This window comes from Triturus cristatus, chromosome 2_2, assembly GCF_964204655.1.
Source record: "Triturus cristatus chromosome 2_2, aTriCri1.1, whole genome shotgun sequence".
Taxonomy (NCBI): domain Eukaryota; kingdom Metazoa; phylum Chordata; class Amphibia; order Caudata; family Salamandridae; genus Triturus; species Triturus cristatus.
Genome location: NC_140582.1, coordinates 1,170,091,517 through 1,170,112,697, shown reverse-complemented (window position 1 = coordinate 1,170,112,697; position 21,181 = coordinate 1,170,091,517). Strand labels below are relative to the sequence as shown.

Genomic DNA, 21,181 nt, shown 5'->3' with positions numbered 1-21,181 from the left:
GTGAAAAGTTGGATCTAGAAGTTAGTAAACTAACAAAGAGTCTATCGATACCGATTGAGAAACAGTACCGACGCGAACTAAAGGCCTTTTGGCCTCGAAAATATTTATTCCTAACTTGAGTCAAGATAGCACATCCGAACCCAATGGCGGAAAAAAACAATCTGAGGATGGAGAGGATGCCCATGCGCACTGTAGTCCAGGGGAGGAGTCACCTATCCCAGGATACTTCGAAGACTCTTCCAGGACAACAACGTGCAAACATCCGGACCCAACACTAGGCGGCGATCTATGCACAGATATGAATTCAGCAGCCCACATGCCTCGAACCATTGGGATGTCTTAGTGTTCCGTGCTGTGTGAGAAGGTCTAGGTGAAGCTTATTGTGTGTGACTAAAGACACTTCCAGGAGTGTTGAAAACCATAATTGTCGAGCTTATGTAGGAAATATTAGTATCATGTGAGAGGTCTGTGAGTTTTCTGAGCACTAATGGAAGTAGTGGGAGAGGTGGAAAGGCGTATGCAAATAGTCCTGGCAAGTTCACTGCAGAGCTTGCGTTTGGATTGAAGGTGTGGGTACCTGCTTGTGAAACAATGCACAACCTGGGACAAGGTAGCAACCATCCTCCCCCAGGATGGGCAGGGTTCACAAAGGGGAAGCTTCAAAGGCTTGCCGCCTTTGTGAGCTTCATAAGGCCACTTGATGCTTTCAGCAACTGGTCCTTACTGGTTCTGACCCCCACTTTGGGGGGGGGGGGGGGGGACCCCTCAGCCAACCAGTGACAGGCTTATGCCCCCCTCCAACTGGTGGGTGATATAGGGGGTGTACCCACCCCACGGAAGGGACCCATTGGTCCCTGCCTTTTACCTACTTTTTTCTCCCATTAATCTAGTATTTAGGGGCACCCCTGTACCCTGCTTCCTAAGATCCAAACAAGAGAGGAAGATGGACCGAACAGCCGTGCAGCAGGTAACCAGAGACGCCCCCTGACTTGGCCCCACCCTACCGGCCTGTCTCCCCTTAGAACCTGCTCCTGTGAAATCCCCGTGTGTCCTGCAGCCAGCAACCTCGAAAACCCTGAAGGACCAACCTACCTTCAAACAAAAAGACTTTGTCTCCCGTGATTTGTTGATCTGCAACCTCTGGCTCCAGCCAGACACCGCAAATCCGGCCCACTCTGCAGCCACCGACCATGGCGCGAGCTTGAGTGAGCAAACACCACAAGGAGGCCACCCCGGCGATCCGGACCAGAGATACAGCGACTCTTGACATGCCTCAAGCCTACAGCTGACGCCTGCAGCCTAAATCCAGAAATAAACCGCAACCAGGAGCTGGTAAGAAGATCCGACCTCAAAAGGCACCCCTGCACATGACACCACACAGCCGTGTGTGCCGAAACAGTGACTAAACAACTCCTAACTGCCCAACTTACCTATCAAAGTGGTGGTCGCACCCAGGAAACCTTCGTCCCCAAGCCTGCAGTGTGTTTGCAAACTGGAGACACCCCACTGAAAGCTACAGTGCGCCCGACGCCATGCGAATCCTATTCCTGCAGGACGCTCTGATCAAATAAAATCTAGATTACTTCATTTAGTAAAATGGTGGCAGGCTCAAAGTAAAATGCAACAGATACATAAAATCATATGTATATAGGCAGTGGAGCAAAGAAAGGATGATCTTTCAATGGGGTTTTGGTATCAATACAGTGTTAAATAAATACCTCAAATACAATAAAAGTAAAAAGGACACACTTACCACATCTTTTATACTTTTGTATTTCGGCACCAGCTTAATGGACAGCTGTTTTCCAGCAAGTGACATCGGGAACACAGTATAAAACTTAATCATGGACTCGGCACAAGACTGTGACATTTGTAGGTAAGCCTTTTATAACAATGAAAAGAAAAATTAAGTTTGAAATATGATTTTATTACAATTTCTCACTTCTGTACTCAGTTAATTTACTTTTCTTTAAAATAAAGCTCTTAGAAACATCCACACAAATTCTTCCTTCCCAAAGTGAAAATTAAACAGGGAACTAAAAGAAAATGACAATTCTGGAAGCCTCAGTCAATCCTTCAAAATAAGGAAGGATTCACAAAGTATTACTCAATTTCAGGCAGTGTCCTGAGGTTTGAAATTCATTAGGTGATGGGTAGTATACTATTCCATTGCACTCAAATGAGATGACCACATCTCTCCTATCGGCACAGATGAACAATCAAGGCTTACTTTACGGGAGGAAAGGCCAAACTAGGTCTAGGAGGGCTGCACCAGAGTCCGACTTTCATATGTACATGTTAGCTAAATATACATGTCCTTCCTGGAAATTGGGTCTAAAAACCCTCTGAAGGTGAAAACAATCAAGTCTGGGCACGATCTTGCAGTTTAGCACTCTAAGCATCTGGACTCTCAGCATGTGCAAGCCTAAAAAACATTTAAGAGAAAATACTGCACGCCCGCACCTATGTGCGATTAAGGCAAGTCCATGTGCCCCAAGTCCGCGCAGAAAGCTACATTCGTCCTAGCTGTTTCACAGGAGGAGCAGCACACACTCAGAAGTACTGCAATAACTGAGCTAATCTAGGTTTAGGGAAAATTGTGATTTATGACAAAATCAAAGCACGTAGGACCTTGCTGTATATAAAATTGTAGGAAGCTGGCTAAGTATATACTATACAAAAGAAAGGTATGGTGTGCACAGAGTCCAGTTGTAGGAGAGTAGGGTCTGCTTTCTATGTTCACCCCCACTTTTTGCTTCTGCTTTACTGGTTTTCGACTTAGATGTGGCTGTGGGCCTGCTAATCAGACCCACAGCCCTGCTGTTCTCTCTCTAAATTACTACTATGTACTTTAGGTGCATAACAATTTGGATAGGATCACCTTATTGGCCCCTGTACAGTGTACCCTAGGTACCCAGGGCATAGGTGTACCCTAGGCCTACCAGGGGCTGCAGCATGTATTATGCCACCCCTGGCCTGGCCTTCCATTTTGACACAACTGGCTGATCACTCAGCTGGGGCAAGGTCGTGTAATCACCCCTTGCTTAGGTGTAGTATTCCTATACCTAACTTACATATAGACACATGTGTACCTATCAGTCACTCCTATGGCAGGCCTTAACAATCCTGGAGGCAGAGTGCTTGGTAACATGTGAGATGGTGCTCTAGCATGAGCTGAGCCTGTCTGCAGCATTCGGAACCATGTCCTTATAGCTGTTCTATGATATAGCCTACCATATACTCTTAAAGTGCCTTATAATCTTAGAGGGTTATGGTAACTATGGTTTGGCTTTATCGAAACATGTCGTGTAAGGTGTCTAACACTGTGGAATAATACCCCCATGCCATTTCTGGACATGAGAATATTATTCCCCCCTTCTAGAGGGAAAGACATGTTAAAATCATACTTCAACTGTTAGCCTCTGACAAAAGCCTCAGCATCACAAAATGGATGCTGCTGCCACGACACAAGTCTGACCTCCTGCAGCTGGGAGTGATCTCAGCCAGGGAGGCCTGGACAATAGGTTTCCTGCTTGGGGAGGTGCTAGCACCTCCCCAGACAGCCTTTAGTGTATTGGGGCAGGGTGGGCTGAAAGGAATGAGACATGCCTGGGGCACACAAGGTGTTCCTTGCATAGTCCAGTTCAAACCGGCGCTGGGGCACTCCAGCCCCAGCTCTGGCGCGAAACTGGACAAAGGGAAGTGGGTGTAACCACCCCCTCCCAGGTCCCACCCATAAGGCGTGACCTAGCAGGTATCCCAGCCCCCCAGATTAGTATAAGAGTGGGAGTTGGGCCTCAAGACTTTAGATTATCCTGAACCTGCAAAACTGAACAGAAACTCTGGACCTTCGACATTCGACGAAAGAAGAAGACTGAAGAATCTCCCTTGTAGCCAAGGAGTGGCTACCCTGTGCAAACAGGCACCATCAAGAGACTACCCTTTGCTTTGCCCACGTTCTACGAGGAACCGACTGCAGAGCCTGACCAGAGCCTTGACTTCCAGACTTCTCCGACCCTCATCCACATCTGCAGCAGAGCTGAGATCCGTGGAGGCGACGTGGGACCGGCTACCTGGAAAAAGTGGCTAGTAACTTACAGCGCAGCTTCTGAGGTACCCTCGAAGTTGTGCACCGGGGATTGAGAAGCCCCAACCCCAAGCACCATCTGCACCGAAGATCAGCCCCCCACACTCCACGAGTCCTGCGTGGGGCCCTTCAGCATTTTCCTGCTTGCCGCGTCTGTCCGGTTGCTTGCCCGCTGGCTAGTGGCCTCTGTGACGACGCTCCCTGCAATCTACTGCGCTGGTTTGGCTCCTCCAGACTGGCTCCCGCTTCTCTGCAAAGAAGAAGCACCCCAGACCTTCCTGGTCTGCACCAGAAGCAAGTCCTTCGTTCTTCGTGGGTTCCGCTTGCCAAGGCTTGCTGAGTCCTAGTCCAACTTCGACGCCGCCGACAGCAAGAGCCTTCGTGGGACAGCTCGCCTCCTGGTCCTGGTCGTCCGACGCTTCCTGGTCCTCCTGGCTGCAGCGACAAGCTTCACCTTCACCTGCAAATCTTCACGACATCGCCTGGTTCCTTCCTGGTTCCACGTGGTCACTGGCTAGTGACTTTGACTCTGTCCCTTCTGCTTGCAGGTTTCTCCTCTTCTTGATCCCAGCCTTGGGATCCACCGGACACTCTTCACTGACTGCCTGTCAGCATCTTTCTTCAGGCATCCATAGGAGTCGACGACGAAAACGACGCATCTTCACCCCTATGCACCCGCAGCCTGTGGGCTAGGTAACTTGGGTACTCCGGTGCTCATCAGGATAGTGACTATCCTAGTGTCTAGTTTTCAAGTCTCAACTTCCTAGCTACTCCGGAAGTGTCCTAAAATCTACCGTTTTCTAAACTGTACTATTGCTAGTGACTTTTACGCATTACGCGTGAGTGTTTCCACTCTGCACACGAATCCCGTGGGCCTCCCACTTCCTAACTAACGCTAGTGTAGTGTAGCCCCAGCGATTCCCTAGGCCTAGGCCTATTCTATTTCCGTGACAGTGGTTCTTATACCACTTACTTAGTATATGGTTTGCGTGGCCCCTAGGGCCTAACTGTATTACTTACCTGTGTGACTTAATGTATGCATAAATAAGACTGTGTTGTACTTACCTCTAATCTCATAAAGAGTGCTGAGGGTTTGACTAGAATAAATACACTTTATTTTATATATATCTGTTGTGGTGTCCTTTCATTTGGTATTCAAGGGATTATATATGGTATCACAGCTGGCTTCACATGCCATTCAGAGTTTAGCCTAAGACTGCTCTTGTCCATGCTACCACTAGGATAGCTGGTCTATAAGGTTGACTTTACAACCAATCACCATAAGGGTATTTGGACTGATATAAGGTGTACACTATAACTAGTGACATCATACATCAGGCCAACTTCTCACACCAGTGGATCCCCAAAGATAGGCAGAGGTAAAAGGTATAGTTTCTTACCTGTTAATGCAGTTCTTTCATAGGGGTATTTGTATTATAGTCATAAGTGTTGAATAGTCCTACCCTACCGCAAGGGCCCCGGCGAACTTTAATCGATATAACTTTTAAAGTGCTGAAGTTTACCTTTCTTTGGGATGGCCTTGAAAAGTCACTTAAAGTCTCAATGCAACCAAGGACAAGGCTACAGTGGCCAGAGTTCATCTAGGAGTGGCAAAAGAACAGGTTGCAATGAAATATGCGTCCAGTACCCTAATAATTTTGTACGGGCACAGAAAAAGAACCTTCACAAACCCTTTATGTTAATACTACAATTCCGGACCCAACCACTAGATGGTGGAATAATGCACAGCATAGTGAATAAATAAAAGATTAATGCTGCAAAACAAAATGGTTATTTACCTGTAGGAGTAGTTTTGCAGCTTGAAGAATTTTCTGGATTCACATGCTGTGCATCATTCCGCCATCTAGTGGTTGGGTCCGGAATGGTCTTTTTCTCTTTTTCTTGTTTTGGTTGCTGTCGACCACCATTTGGCGTCAGGTACGTCCACTTTAGACGTCAGACGGCATCCTGGAGGTCGACGTGCGCGGTGGCAATCTTCGAATTCTTTTTTCTGTATTTATGCTGTTTAATCCTTGTGATGGCCCTTATTTATAGTTCTTAACGTTGTACTTTGCTTCACCACCTGTTTGTGTTCCTTCTAGGGGAAGGCTGGGTGGGTCGCATGTGAATCCAGAAAACTCTTATAGCTGCAAAACTACTCTTACTGAAAAGTAATGTGTAGTTTTGCAGCTTGAAGACTTTCTAGATTCACTATGCTGTGCATTATTCCTCCATCTAGTAGTTGGGTCAGGAATTGTAGTATTTCTTCTTTTTTTTTGTGGCCCAGGTGGGTGTCGACATACCACCATTTGGTGTTCTCTGTGACGTCGACGCGCTTCCGCCGGAAGCTCCCACCTTTGGTCGCCATCTTCGGATTTTTTTTTCTCTTTGTTTTCTTATTTGATCCTTGTAAAGTCTTTTCACCTCCTACCCCCCTTTTATCCTCCCGTCTCATCTTTCTGGCGGAGGAGGGTGGGTTCGCTAGTGAATCCGGAAAGCCTTCAAGCTGCAAAACTACACCGACAGGTAAGAATCTATACGTTTTGCATCGTGAATCTTTCTGGATTCACTTTGCTGTGCATCGACTTTGTAGCAGTTTCTCCTCATAGTGGAGGTTGGGTGGAAGATGAGCACTGATTACTGAAAATGTGTTGTAAGACCTTCTGTCCCACTTGTGCCTTTGTTCATTTGGATATCCACACAGTAGTGCTTAGTGAACGTATGCACTGAAGACCATGTTGCCGCTTGGCAAATGTCTTGGGTAGGTGTGTTTGCTAGAAACGCAATTGTTGCCCCTTTCTTTCTTGTTGAGTGCGCATGAACTGCCCCTTGCAATGGCTGAGCTGCCTGCTTGTGGCAGAGCAGAATGGTTTGCGCAATCCATCGTGCAATGGTATTTTTGGTAACCAGTCGTCCCAAAAAACTGCTGGCGAAGGATACAAAAAATTGCTTTGTTTTTCAGCATTCTTTTGTCCTTTCCATATAGTGCATCACTGCCCTCCTGGCGTCCAGTGTGTGTAAGGCTCTTCCTGTGCTCGTGGATGGTTTTTGGAAAAAACTTGGTATTTGAACGGTCTGGTTGATGTGGAACTTAGACACCACGTTTGGCAAGAAATGCGGGTCCGTTCAAGACAATCTTATCACTCTGTATTTGCAGGTAGGGTTCTTGGAGCGTTAACGCTTGCAATTCACTTACTCTTCGTAGTGATGTGATAGCCACTAGGAAGGCTGTCTTTAGTGTGAGCATATGCAGTGTAGCTTTGTGAATAGGCTCAAATGGTGCTTTCATTAGCTGTGTGAGCACTACATTGAGGTTCCATGCTGGTGCTGGCATTCTGCCTGGAGGAGCGATCCTTTTTGCACCCTCTAGGAATCTTTTTACCACCTGTGATGTGAAGAAACTTTACTGTTTCTCCTCTTGTGTAAGCCACAATTGCTGCTAAGTGGACCCTTAGGGACGTGTAGCCTAGCTTGTTTTGCAGTAGACGCGTTAAGTATCTTAGTACTGTTGATTCCTCAGTAATCTTTGTTTGCAGATTTTTCCTAATGCACCATTCGGTGAATCTTTTCCAATTTGCTACGTAGCACTTCCTTGTGGTCTGTCTTCTTGCCTCTCTGAGAACCGCCATCGTACTTGCCGGTAATTTGAGGTGTGCGAACTCTAGGTCCTCAGGAGCCATGCAGCTAGGCTGAGGTTTTCTGGGTGTAGTACTCTTCCGTTTTGCATGGTTAGCAGGTCCTTCCTGGCAGGGAACCTGTGTGCGGGCGTTTGTGACATCTCCATGATGTGTGAGAACCATGTTTGCCTGGCCCATTGGGACGCAGGATGAGCGTCATGCTGCTGATCCTCCACTTGTTCAGCACTCTGTGTAGTAGCGGTTGGTGGAAAAGCGTATGCAAATGTCCCTGACCAGCTTATCCATAGCGCATTCCCCAGGGACTGTTTGGACGGTACTCTGGATGCGAAGTTTTGGCATTTTGCTGTGTTGCAAAGAGGTCTATTTGTGGAGTCCCCCATTTGTGGAATACCTTCTGGATTTCCTGTTGGTTGATCTCCCATTCGTGGGATTCTGACGTCTGTCTGCTGAGCCAGTCTGCCTCTACATTGTCCTTCCCTGGTAGATGTATTGCTAATAGGTCTATCTTTCTGGGGATTGCCCATCTTCATATTTCCTGCACTAGCCGTGAGAGTGTCACTCAATGTGTCCCTCCTTGCTTGTTGATGTAGAACATGGTAGTTGTATTGTCTGTTTGTATCAGTACTCTGTTCCCGTACAGCAGTTTCTGAAAGGCCTTTAAGGCTAGGAACACTGTCTTGAGTTCTAGGTAGTTCATGTACTTTACTGCATCCTGACGTCCCCACAACCCCCTTACTTTGTGGTTTGTGTGGGCTCCCCACCCTTTCTGGGAGGTGTCTGTTGTAATGGATACAGTTGTAGTTGGTTGTGTAAATGATCGCCCCTGTGCTAAGTTCCTCTTGTTCCACCGCGCTATTTCTTGCTGTACTGTTTGTGTGACAACCACTAGATCCTCCCAACTCCCTGTCGCTTGTGACCATTGCTGCAGGATCCATTCTTGGAATGGCCTCATGTGTAGGCGAATATTTGGTACCAAATGTATGCATGATGCCATCATCCCCATCAGTTTGCTCACAGTCCTCACTGTCAGAGCTTGCCCCTTGCGGTAAAGACGTGTCTCCTTGCATATAGCCAGAGTCCTCTTTGCACATGGAATCACCGTGCAATGTATGGTGTTGATTTCTGCCCCTAAGAACCTCTTCAGTTGTTCTGGTTCTATTGAAGTCTTCTCCCAATGGATTGAAAACCCCAGTTGTGCCAGCGTCTGTATCACTATCTTTATGTGCTTCCTGCACCTGTGGTATGAGCTTGCTTTTACCAGCCAGTCGTCGAGGTATGGGTATACATGTATCTCCTTCCTCCTTAAGTGTGCCGCTACTGCTGCCAGACATTTTGTGAAGACTCTTGGTGTGGATTTTAGTCCGAAAGCTAGCACTGAACTGGTAGTGATTTGTGCCTATTGCAAACCTGAGGAGGTGTTGGTGCTTGTTGTTGATTGGGATGTGCAAGTAGGCGTCCTTTAAGTCTATAGTCGCCATGTAATCTCTTTGTAGTTGAGGTATGACCTCTTGGAGGGAGGTCATCTTGAACTTGTGTTTTTATTAATCTGTTTAGGAATCGAAAGTCTAAAATTGGACGTAATGTTCCGTCTACCTTTGGTATGAGGAAGTAGGTTGAGTATACTCCTTTGTTCCTTTGTTCCTTTGTTTTTGTGGCACAATTTCTATGGCTCCTTTCTTTAGCAATTCTCTTGCTTCCTCCCTCAAGTGTGTCAGCTCTTTTGTAGTGCGCACTCTGACCTTTGGCCTTCTGTTTTGTGGTGGGCTTTCCAGGTCTATACAGTACCCATATTGTATGGGTTTTAATATCCATTTGTCTGATGTTATTTTCCTCCACTCGTGGAGGAAGTGTCTTAATCTGCCTCCTACCGGTGATGTGTGTTGGAGGAGACTGAATTTTTTTGCTGGTTTTTGTCCTCTTTTTGCACTTCCTGAGGTCTCATCCAGGAGTGCGTTTTTTCTGCTGGTGAGTCACTTTTTCCTGTGGGAGGCTGACTTCCCCTCTGGCCGTTACCCCTTCCTCGGCCGCGCTCTCGAAAGGATTGTCCTCGGGGCTGGTACGGCCAGCTTTGCTGCTGCTATCCTTGCTGCTGTTCCTGGTTACCTCCTTGATAACTTTGCTGGGTGGTTTGGTGTGTTGCCCAAGGCTGATTATTTTCTCTGCCTGTCGGTCTCCTGGAAGGTGTTCCTCTTCTCATACCTCGGAACTGCAGCGCCCCCATAGATCTCGCTGTGTCGTTATCTTTCTTCAGCTGGTTCAACTTTTCATCAACTGGTGCTCCAAACAGTTGTTCCCCGTTGAAGGGTGTGTTGAGGATGTTGTTTTGGACCGCATTCTTGAATCCAGAAATTCTGAACCAGGCATGTCTTTCTGTGATCCCCAGCATCATCTGCCTGCTCGATGTCTCTGCTGCGTCCAGGCCTGACTTTAAACATGTATTAGCCATGTTCTTTCCCTCTTCTACCAGGTGGCTTGCTCTTCTCTGGTATTCTGGTACATGCTTGAGTAGTTCTCCCACTTCTTCCCAGTGCTAGTATGCGTGTCTGTTGATGAGCGCATTGGAGTTGGCGATGCGCCATTGTATGGCTGCACTCCTTTCCATCTTCCTACCTATCATGTCCATCCTCTTGCTTTCTTTGTCTGGTGGAAGGCCAGAGTTTGTGGGTATATTTGCTCTTTTCCGAGCTGTGGATGTAATGATGGAGTCGGCTGGTACTGACCCTCTGATGTACATGGGGTCCTTCGAAGAATGTTTATATTTCTTCTCTGCTTGTGGAGTCGCAGCTCTACACATGGCAGGCTCTTTGAATGCCTCCTTCCCCTGGTCCAGCACACTTGGGAGCATGGGCAGGAACTGGCTTCTAGTTTGTGAAGGCAGCAAGGTCTCCAAGAGGAAGCAAGACTAGGGTTTCTCTTCCTCTAACTGCACCCCATACGTTTCAGCCACCCTTTTGATGACTTGATTGTAGATCCCTATGTCGTCTGGCGGCGAATACCTCGACGGATACGAGTCTACGCCCTCTTCCAGTGATTCGGCGTCGAGATCTTCCCACGGCAACTCTTGAGCCTCCGAAGAAGTCGACTCTTGGTAAGGCTCATCTTCTTCCCCTTCGCCTGTCCCGTAGTACAGGTCCTCTTCCTGTTCCTCTCCAGGTTCAGGTGTGTTTGGCGCTTCGAATTCCTCGACACCCTTTCCTGTTTCGGGTGTAGTCTTCGACGGTATGCTGTAGGATTTTAGCTTTTCGTCTAAGTCTTTCTTGCGTTGCAAGATGTTAGCGATTTCGGCCTCGAGCCTCTTTCTTTTCTTCTCCATCTCTGCCAAGTGATCGGCTTCGAAGGCCTCGACCTTCCTCTTCGCAGTTGTCGACGTCGAAACCAGTCTCGGGCCTTCGCCTTTCGAAGTCGAGAACTTTTTTTCGTGGCTGCTCTTCGGCGCCTTTTCCTTGTCTTGGGATTTCGCCGTCAGGTGGTCCTTCTCAGAGGATCCGACAGACTGTTTGTCCCTGGATGCAGTAGTCGACGTTGAGTGCTTCGACAGCCCTGCTCCTTTCGAGGACTATAGCTCGCCTTTGCGAGTATCAGTGGAGGGTTTAGTGTTCGACGACTCTTACCTCCTTCGATGTTTTCTTTTCGACCTAGACAACCACGACGTTTTCTGGTCCTTCTGCTACGTTGTCTTTCTCTCCGCTGGAGATTCCCAAGTCTCGCAGCGATGGGGGCGTCCTCTGCATGTTGTAGTTTGCTCTTCTCTGTCTCTCCCTTACTTTTAGAGTCTTCGCTTCGATGGTCGAGCAGCAGGCAGAGATTGCAAACCGGATGTCGGTCCTTCTGCGCGTACTTGTGGTGGCAGTTTGCGTAGAGTTTGAACAGAGTCTCGTCCATCACCGCACCCAGTGAGTCCCCTGTATGCGCATTCTCCTTCGAAAAAATTGAGTTCTTCGAAGTTCTCTGAACTTAGTCGAGTTTTTTCTTACTTGGTCTCCGGTGTCTTCTCCGGTGATCTATTCCGATCTTTCGTCGATTCTTCTCTCCAAAGTTCTTGGAGCTCCTTGTTTATCTAGACCCAACGGCGGAAAAAAGATTCTGAAGATGGCGACCAAAGGCGACCTGGGCCACGAAAAAAAAAAGAAGAAATACTACAATTCCGGACCCAACCACTAGATGGCGGAATAATGCACAGCATAGTGAATCCAGAAAGATTCACGCTGCAAAACCATTTCGATTTGCAGCGTGAATCCTTTTCTGGATTCACATGCTGTGCATCAGATTATGTAGCGTTTTCTCCTGTGTTTGGGAGGCTGTTGTGAGAGGGAGACTTAGCAAACAGACATTGAAGTACCCTTTGTCCAATTTGAGCTTCCTTATTAATTTGTATATACACACAATGTTTTGTAAACGTGTGTGGTGATGCCCATGTTGCTGCTGCACAGATTGCATCGATGGGTACATTTGCAATGAAAGCTAGCGTTGCTCCTTTCTTCCTAGTGGAGGGAGCTGTTCGATCTATTCTTAGTTCTTTTTTGGTATTTCTGTAGCTTAGTTGTATAGTTGGTACTAGCCATCTTGCAATGGTTGCTTTAGTGACAGCTGATCCTGTGTTGGTATAAGAGTAAGCAACAAACTGTTTAGTTTTCCTTACTTATTCTGTTCTTTGCAGATAGTACAGTAGAGCTCGCATTACATCCAGGGCGTGGAGGCTTTTTTCTGCTTAAGTTTTTGGTTCCTTGAAGGAAACTGGCAAGATGTTTTGATTCAAGTGATACTTGTGTAGGAAGGTGGATATCGGACTATGGGTACCCCCAACTTTTTGCCTAGTGTCTAGCTGGTTTTTCGACTTAGTTGGCCTGAGATCCTGCCATTCAGGGTCTCAGGCTGTCTGCTCTCTCTTTAAAATGGACTCCATGTACCCTAGGTACATAACCAATTGGTAAGGATCACCTTATTGGATCCTGTACAGGGTACCCAGGGCATAGGTGTACCCTAGGCCTCCCAGGGGCTGCAGCATGTATTATGCCACCCCCGGTCTGGCCTTCAAATCAGACACAACTGGCTGATCACTCAGCTGGGGCAAGGTCGTGTAATCACCCCTTGCTTAGATATAGTATACCTATATCTACCCTTAAAATAGACACATGTGTACCTATCAGCCACTCCTATGGCAGGCCTTAACAATCCTGGAGGCAGAGTGCTTGGTAACATGTGAGATGGTGCTCTAGCATGAGCTGAGCCTGTCTGCAGCTTTCGGAACCATGTCCTTATAGCTGTTCTATGATATAGCCTACCATATACTCTTAAAGTGCCTTATAATCTTAAACGGTTATGGTAACTATGGTTTGGCTTTATCAAAACATGTCGTGTAAGGTGTCTAACACTGTGGAATAATACCCCCATCCCATTTCTGGGGATGAGGATATTATCCCTCCCTTCTAGAGGGAAAGACATGTTGTTACCTACTTACCCGGTTAAAGTTAACCAGAGCCCCATCATCACAAAATGGATGCTGCTGCCACAGACACGAGTCTGACCTCCTGCTGCTGGGAGTGATCCCGGCAAGGGAGGCTTGGACAATAGGTTTCCTGCCTTGGGAGGTGCGAGCACCACCCCAGACAGGCCTCAGTGTATTGGGGCAGGGAGGAATGATTCTGAAACCTCCTGAGGCGGAAAGCCGGGAGTAGCAATAGCATTTTTTAACTGTGTGATATTGTATTTTAAATTGCTCACCGATTCTTTGGCAGTACGCTTCGGATCCAGGCATCCCCGCACAGCGGAGTCAACACTGACACGGGCAACGCCTCTGTTGACGCCATTGCAGTCGAGCTCATTGGGCCACGAGACACGCCTACCTGTGCTGGCCACACACCCCCCTTCACATCCCAGCAATCCCATAAAGCATGTGCTTCTGCCGGAAGCGCAGCGGACGAGCGCAGCGGACGAGCGCAGCAGGCGTGCCGATGGCGCGCTTAAGGCATGCACGTCTGCGCTAGGCAGAGCACAGAGCCAGACACTATAAATAATGGCATCCCCTTTATACACAGATACTCAAGGGATACTTTGCTACGCCTGAACAAAGAGGAAAAAACACTCTAATCGGGGATAGTCCCTCTAACTACTGCCATCATTGTCCGTATAAATGTACACCCACCGCTGCTCAACTCCGCCCATCCACCAATATGCACTTGGCCTTGATTAATTGCAGATCACTTCCTAAGCACTCAATAGAAATCTACTATACCTTAGAAAATCGTAAGTGAGATGTTCTATTCCTAACAGAAACCTGGCTGGGACCAGACTCTGACCCAGACATCGTCAATTCCCTTCCCCCCGGCTTCCTAATACAACACGTGGACCGCTCTAAAGGGAAGGGAGGGGGTATTGCCATAATTTATAAAGACCACCTGTCTTGCCTAATGCAGGGCAGCCCCCTCCGTGGCTGTGAAAATCTTATTTTCCATTCAAGTTTCCCCATGTAGATCTCTATCTGGAATTCTCATCTATCGCCCCCCAGGACCCATGGGCCAGTTCAGTGAATCTCTCATGGAACATGTTTGCACACTTTCCGCTACCCATTCCACTTTCATGATCCTAGAAGACCTGAATATACATTTTGATAAAGAGGAACTTAAACCAGCCTCCGATTTGATAGCAGACCTTGAAACCCTTCAGCTTAGGCTACAAAGCAGACAACCAACCCACTCATTGGGCCACCTGTTAGATCCTATCTTTTCTAACATCAATGATCTCACTATCTCAGACCCTACCCCGGTACCATGGTCTGACCATTTCTTAATATCGCTAAATTGGCAATTATTTAACACCTTACGTTCCAAGCCTGCATCTAAAAAACCCACTCGCTCGTGGGCGGCTCTAGATTCAGAAAAATGTAGGGCAAACCTAGAGCGCTCCCCCCCTAATCTTACCTCTAACCCTACGCTTGCAGATATAGAGTTTTCAAAATGGATAGGAGAAGCACTTGACATAACCCTCCCCAAAAAACTTTCCTGTAAACCCAGAGCTAAAATTTCCTCCCCATGGTTTACCCAGGAAATGCGAATTCTTTAAACAATCTGTAAGAAATCGGAAAGAGACTGGAGGAAAAATGTTGACCTCACTAAAAAAGCTGAATACAAACTGGCCATCCTTACCTATAACAAGCATTTACAATGCAATGGTCTCGGCATTGTTAAAGTTAGAGCTATTGGCATTGCTCATGACATTATTTTGTTTACCATCCACAAGACGAGAAAGACATCTGGAACATGTCAGACACTCCCCTTAGATTTCAGACAGATCAAAGAGCATCTGGAAGCTGGAACACATCCCCCCTTAGTACCCCGGCTGATCTGAAAGCACCTAGAAACTGGAAGAACCTGCACTTCAAACTTTACTATAGAGCTGAAATAAATGTTAGCTCTCTTGTGCAGTTGTTATTAGTTATACGTATGATTCCAACTTCTAACCTCAAACCCGGATTTATCAGCAGTTGTAAGTAAAGTCCTGTTGATGCTAGGCAGGCACCTGCTGACACCACACCTCCCACATGGCACCTTTTAGTTCATGTCACTGCTTGAGAACAGTCCAGATGTGATTGTTTATTCAGATTCGGGAAACTGTAATCATGTGAATAAGGCATCTGAAGTTCAGCTGATGAAAGGTTGGAAGTATTGATCCCACTTTAAAAAGTAACGTATTCAAAGATTAGAACAATATTGTTTTTGAAACAATATGTTGCACAAAAAGCCCTCAGTCAATAAAAGGGCTTAAGATAGCGCTGTGTGTCCATCGGCGGCCCTCGGCCATGGTACATCAATCACACAACATACATTATGATGCACAGGCTACAGAGCAGGAAATGTGTTTCAAGGTCTAGAGCATAACTTCAGGCTTACCACAAAGGTCAAAGAATTGCAGTACCTGAACTGCACTTCCTAGAGGTAAAAGTCAAGTACTCACAACACACCACGTAGAAGAACAATTAGAGACAATGAAACCTTCTTAGCACAACAACAACTAGAGATCAGAAATCACCACAATCAGATGGCCACAGTACTGAAACTGACAATCATAGGGGCTTCAACTATGTCAACAAGATTACCCACAGAGCCCCAGAGTTACCAGGTATGAGCCATGAAGACTGTGGATGTAAGAACACCTTAAAAAAAAATAATTGTACATAAATGGACAAGCCATGTTTTTTTTGCGCTTTAGACATCTGTGTACGTGCCCATGCTCTAAATCATGACTCATGCACAAAAGCATCAGCAACTGCACAGGATTAAAGCCTTAAGATGCCAAAACTCAGAAGTCGCCATGATCTGGTAATAGAACCTCAGGTACTGCAGGCACATCTCAACACTAAACATAGACACATACGCATACCACAAAACACACACAAAATCACCCAAAACCAGCATCACACTGTACTTACTACATAAATCTCAGACTATTCACTTCATAAGTAACTCAATCACAAGGCTGGTCGTGTAACTGTGAATAGTTTGGGGTCCGGTGCGTGGATCTCCGGAGGGGGGCTAAAGGAGTACAGCGCTGGGAATTTAAAGGGGGCAAAGAGCCCTAAAATACCCTCGTTCCACCAGAGATTAGAAGTGAGGGCACGAAATGTATGTCTCCATCGGCTGCCAGTCACCAGTCTTGAGGGGCGCCGAAGGATATCATTTCAAGGGGACGAGAAAGGTAAAAAATTATGATGCGCTCTCTGGGCGTGATACATCACATGAGAATAGCAGAGGCGGGCCATCTGGAGCTGGCTTTATTCCAATACAAAAACCTATTCGGAATGTCGGCGTGGAGATGAGAAGCAATGAGCGTCGCGTGCACGCGCCATTTTGTGGTAAAGAAATGTCTCGAGTGCCCAGCGCGAGCTTACTTACATATTGGAAAAGTGCACTTAAATGCTTAATGATATATAACAATCTCCATGGTATGATAGTTTTTGCGTAGTGTGTTTTTTGCATTGCTGTGTAATAGATAATTGATTTTCAGTTTTGTATTAATCGAATAATGGCACGAAATGAGTAGAACACCCAGAAGAAGAACGTTCTGTACTGCGCTCCGTTCCTGCCTAGTCGACAGCCTCGTCGAGGGTACTGCCCATGCCCTCAGCCCTCACCGGACTCCCCCAAGCCCCTCAGAGACGCCGCCCACCCCGAGGCTCACCTGCAGCCGCTGCCTCCCGCGCCGCCAGCCTGGTAACTCCGGGAGACGAGGACACTGGAGCCTGCAGGAGTCCGCCACGGAACACAGGTGTCGCTGTGCGAGGAGCCTCTCCCGGAATCCCTTCCTGGAGCAGCTGGGGCAGCGGTAACGATACCATCGCAGCAGCGCTCTCAGCCGAGGGGCCATAAAGCGGCGCTGCCTGCCCCTACTGCGACTATTTTAAGATGTCTTCCGTTATGGTCGACTGGAGCTTACCTCACTGGAAAGTTGATGGGAGTGAAGGTCGTCAAGTTGGTGCTGCCGCGGCGAGCGAGCCCAGCTGCCAGTCATTGAGGGAATCGCCATGAACACCACCATGTTTCTCCGAGGTCAAGCAGAAATGCCTCAGAGAAACGCTGCGTCAGGTTCGGATTCGTGGGCGTGTTTTTCTTTCTCTCCTCTTGCCATTGGCTGGAATGTTTACATTCCAGAGGAGAGAAAGAATCGAAAAAACACGCCCACGAATCCGAAAAAGACGGGGCTTAAACGGACAGACGCCCCTCTCCTCCAATGGCTGGCCTCTGTTTAGGAAGCCAGCCAATGGAGAAGAGGGGCGGGTTCAAGCCCTGTACTGAACTCTACTGAACTCATTAAATCTCGCGAGCGAGACTGCGCAAGCGCAGCCTTCGCTAGCCGAGACCTAAAAAAGCACTTAAAACCGCCCAAGTTAAATACTTTGAGGAAAAAATCAAATCTTCTTCCAATTCATCTAGGGAGACAATCCAAATTGCTAAAAAACTTCTTAAAGCACTGGACCCTCCCCCTCTAGTAGAGCCATCAGCTAATCGATGTAATAAACTCGTGGAATTTTATGATTCCAAGATAAGAAACATTCTCAACTCTCTCCCGTCACAATCATCTGACGCCCCCTCCATCTCTAACTTGCCTACTCTTATTCCCCATGTTACAACTCATCAACTGACACACTTCACTCCCTTGACAGTAGAAACTCTCCCCAATATTACATTCAATTAAAAGTGGATCTCCACTTGATCCCGCACCATTTAATATCTTGAAGTTAGTTGCGCCTACCATTCTTCCTTATCTGACGAATTTGATCAATATTTCGCTCATACACAGCGTCGTCCCACCAAGTTGGAAAAAAGCAATTGTCAAAGCCCTTATTAAGAAATCTCACCTTGACCCCCTTGAACTAGGCAATTTCCGGCTGATCTCCTTGCTCCCAGGCAACAGTAAGATAGCCGAAAAATATGTTAATTACCAACTTTCAAAATACCTAGAATCGAATGGTCTTCTGGAGCAGTCCCAGACGGGATTTAGGCCCGGCCAGAGTACTGAAACTGCGATGTTGGCGGTTATCGAAGAGGCAAGAAAAATCATCGACTCAGGGGGATCACTGGCAGTGATCCTCCTAGATCTGAGCGCAGCCTTCGACACCGTCAACCATCCTATACTGGTCCACAGGCTTAGAGATCTCGGAGTTGCAGGAACGGCCTTGTCCTGGCTGGAATCCTTCCTTAGTGACAGATCCTTGCAGGTAGCAGAGGGTAATTTTACCTCAAGGTCTACTGCTGTCAGCTGTGGGGTCCCTCAGGGTTCGTCCCTGAGCCCGACCCTTTTTAATGTTTACATGTCCCCCTTGGAGAAAATAGTTACCCCTTTTGGGATTAAGCTCTTAACGTATGCTGACGACACCCAATTAGTAGTCTCCCTAAGTCAGCATGACCATTCCCTCACTAACCTTCCCAACTGTCTTAGTGATATAGCCAAATGGATGAACACCTCACATCTTAAACTCAACAACAATAAGACTGAAATGAGGATTTTTGGCAGTCACTTTACCAACCTAAATCCTTATGGCCACGCCACCCAACCCAAAAAAGGAAATTAAGAGTTTAGGAATTTGGCTAGACGAAGGCCTTAACTTTTTCACCCACGCAAGAAAAACGGCTGGTGTGTGCCATGGCCTTCTACGGACCGCTAGAAAAATCCTGCCACTACTCCCAACGCAATCACAAAAACTCCCGATTCATGGCCTTGTGCTGTCTCGCCTGGACTATGGCAATGCCCTCTATCTAGGTGCCCCCAAAAAAGTTCACTCAAAACTTCAGATAGTACAGAATGCCGCCGCTCGTCTTCTCACAGGAACCCATCCTCGCTGTTCAGCTAAACCTGCTTTGAAGGCCTTGCACTGGCTGCCTATCCAAGAAAGGATACAATTTAAGGCACTTTGCACGACATAAAATTCTGCAAGGCAAGGCCCCACCTATTTTAAAAAATCTTATCACCCCTTATAGCACTAAGAGAACACTACGCTCTTCACACTAACTTGGCATTCGTTCCAAGAATCAAGAAGGCCCGTTCTGGAGGTCGACTCTTTGCATACAACTCGTCCAAGCTATGGAACTCACTGCCCTTGGACATTAGAGTCCAGCCCAACCTTCTCTCATTTCGTAGGGCACTCAAGACCTGGCTGTTCCCTTAAGGCTTCCCCGCGCTTGGTTTCTTTATCATTAGCGCTGGGACGCTTACGGGCAGCCATGCGCTCTACAAATCTGTAAAAAAAAAAAAAAAATGAGTCATGCCTGGGGCACACAAGGTGTCCCGTGCATAGTCCAGTTTAAACCGGTGCTGGGGCACTCCAGCCCCAGTCCTGGCGCGAAACTGGACGAAGGGAAGGGGGTGTAACCACCCCCCTCCCAGGTCCCACCCATAAGGCGTGACCTAGCAGGTAACCCAGCCCCCCAGATTTGGATAAGAGTGGTAGCTGGGCCCCAGGAGATTAGATTATCCTGAACCTGCAACTTTAACAGAAACTCTGGACCTTCGACATTCGACGAAAGAAGAAGACTGAAGAATCTCCCTTGTGGCCAAGGAGTGGCTACCCTGTGCAAACAGGCACCATCAAGAGACTACCCTTTGCTTTGCTGAAGTTCTACGAGGGACCGACTGCAGAGCCCGACCAGAGCCTTGACTTCCAGACTTCTCCGACCCTGATCCACATCCACAGCCGAGCTGAGATCCGTGGAGGCGACGAGAGACGTGGGACCGGCTACCTGGGAAAAGTGGCTAGTATCTTCCAGCGCAGCTTCTGAGGCACCCTCGAAGTTGTGCACCGGGGATTGAGAAGCCCCAACCCCAAGCACCATCTGCACCGAAGATCAGCCCCCCACACTCCACGAGTCCTGCGTGGGGCCCTTCTGCATTTTCCTGCTTGCCGCGTCTGTCCGGTTGCTTGCCCGTTGGCTAGTGGCCTCTGACGACGCATCCTGAAATCTTCACTGCTGGTTTGGCTCCTCCAGACTGGCTCCCGCTTCCTTGCGAAAGAGATGCACCCCAGACCTTCCTGGTCTGCACCAGAAGCAAGTCCTCCGTTCTTCGTGGGTTCCGCTTGCCAAGGCTTGGTGAGTCCTAGTTCAACTTCGACGACGTCGACAGCAAGAGCCTTCGTGGGACAGCTCGCCTCCTGGTCCTGGTCGTCCTCGACGTTTCCTGGTCCTCGTGGCTGCAGCGACAAGCTTCACCTTCACCTGCAATCTTCACGACATCGCCTGGTTCCTTCCTGGTTCCACGTGGTCACTGGCTAGTGACCTTGACTCTGTCCCTTCTGCTTGCAGGTTTCCTCTCTTCTTGATCCCAGCCTTGGGATCCACCGGACACTCTTCACTGACTGCCTGTCAGCAACTTTCCTTCAGGCATCCATAGAAGTCCACGACGAAACCAGACGCAAGTTCACACCTATGCACCCGCATGCCGTGGGCTAGGTAACTTGGGTACTTCGGTGCTCACAAGGGTAGTGACTATCCTAGGGTCTAGTTTCCGAGTCTCGACTCTCTAGCTGCTTCAGAAGGGTCCTTAAACTGTTAATTTCTAACTGCTAGTAATTCTATCGACTTTTACGCATTACGCGTGAGTGTTTCCACTCTGCACCTGAATCCTGTGGGTCTCCCACTTCCTAACTGATGCTAGTGCAGTGTAGCCCCAGCGATTCCCTAGGCCTATCCTATTTCCGTGACAGTGGTCCTTATACCACTTCTTTAGTATATGGTTTGCGTGGCCCCTAGGGCCTAACTGTATTACTTACCTGTGTGACTTAATGTATGCTTAAATAAGACTGTGTTGTACTTGCCTCTAATCTCATAAAGAGTGCTGAGGGTTTGACTAGAATAAATACACTTTATTTTATATATATATCTGTTGTGGTGTCCTTTCATTTGGTATTCAAGGGATTATATATGGTATCACAGCTGGCTTCACATGCCATTCAGAGTTTAGCCTAAGA

The 21,181-nt window shown here is 47.6% G+C and overlaps 1 protein-coding gene across 4 annotated transcripts in view; it reads right to left on the bottom strand.

Annotated features, from left to right (window-relative positions):
- Nucleotides 1–21,181, bottom strand: part of ZNF638 (zinc finger protein 638) — a 994,232-nt gene that overhangs the window by 549,339 nt on the left and 423,712 nt on the right. For all 4 annotated transcript variants that reach the window (XM_085642741.1, XM_085642742.1, XM_085642740.1 and 1 more), the window contains one exon: nt 1,754–1,882. In XM_085642741.1, the coding sequence (XP_085498867.1) occupies nt 1,754–1,882 (129 nt within the window). The remainder of the gene's footprint in view (nt 1–1,753; nt 1,883–21,181) is intronic.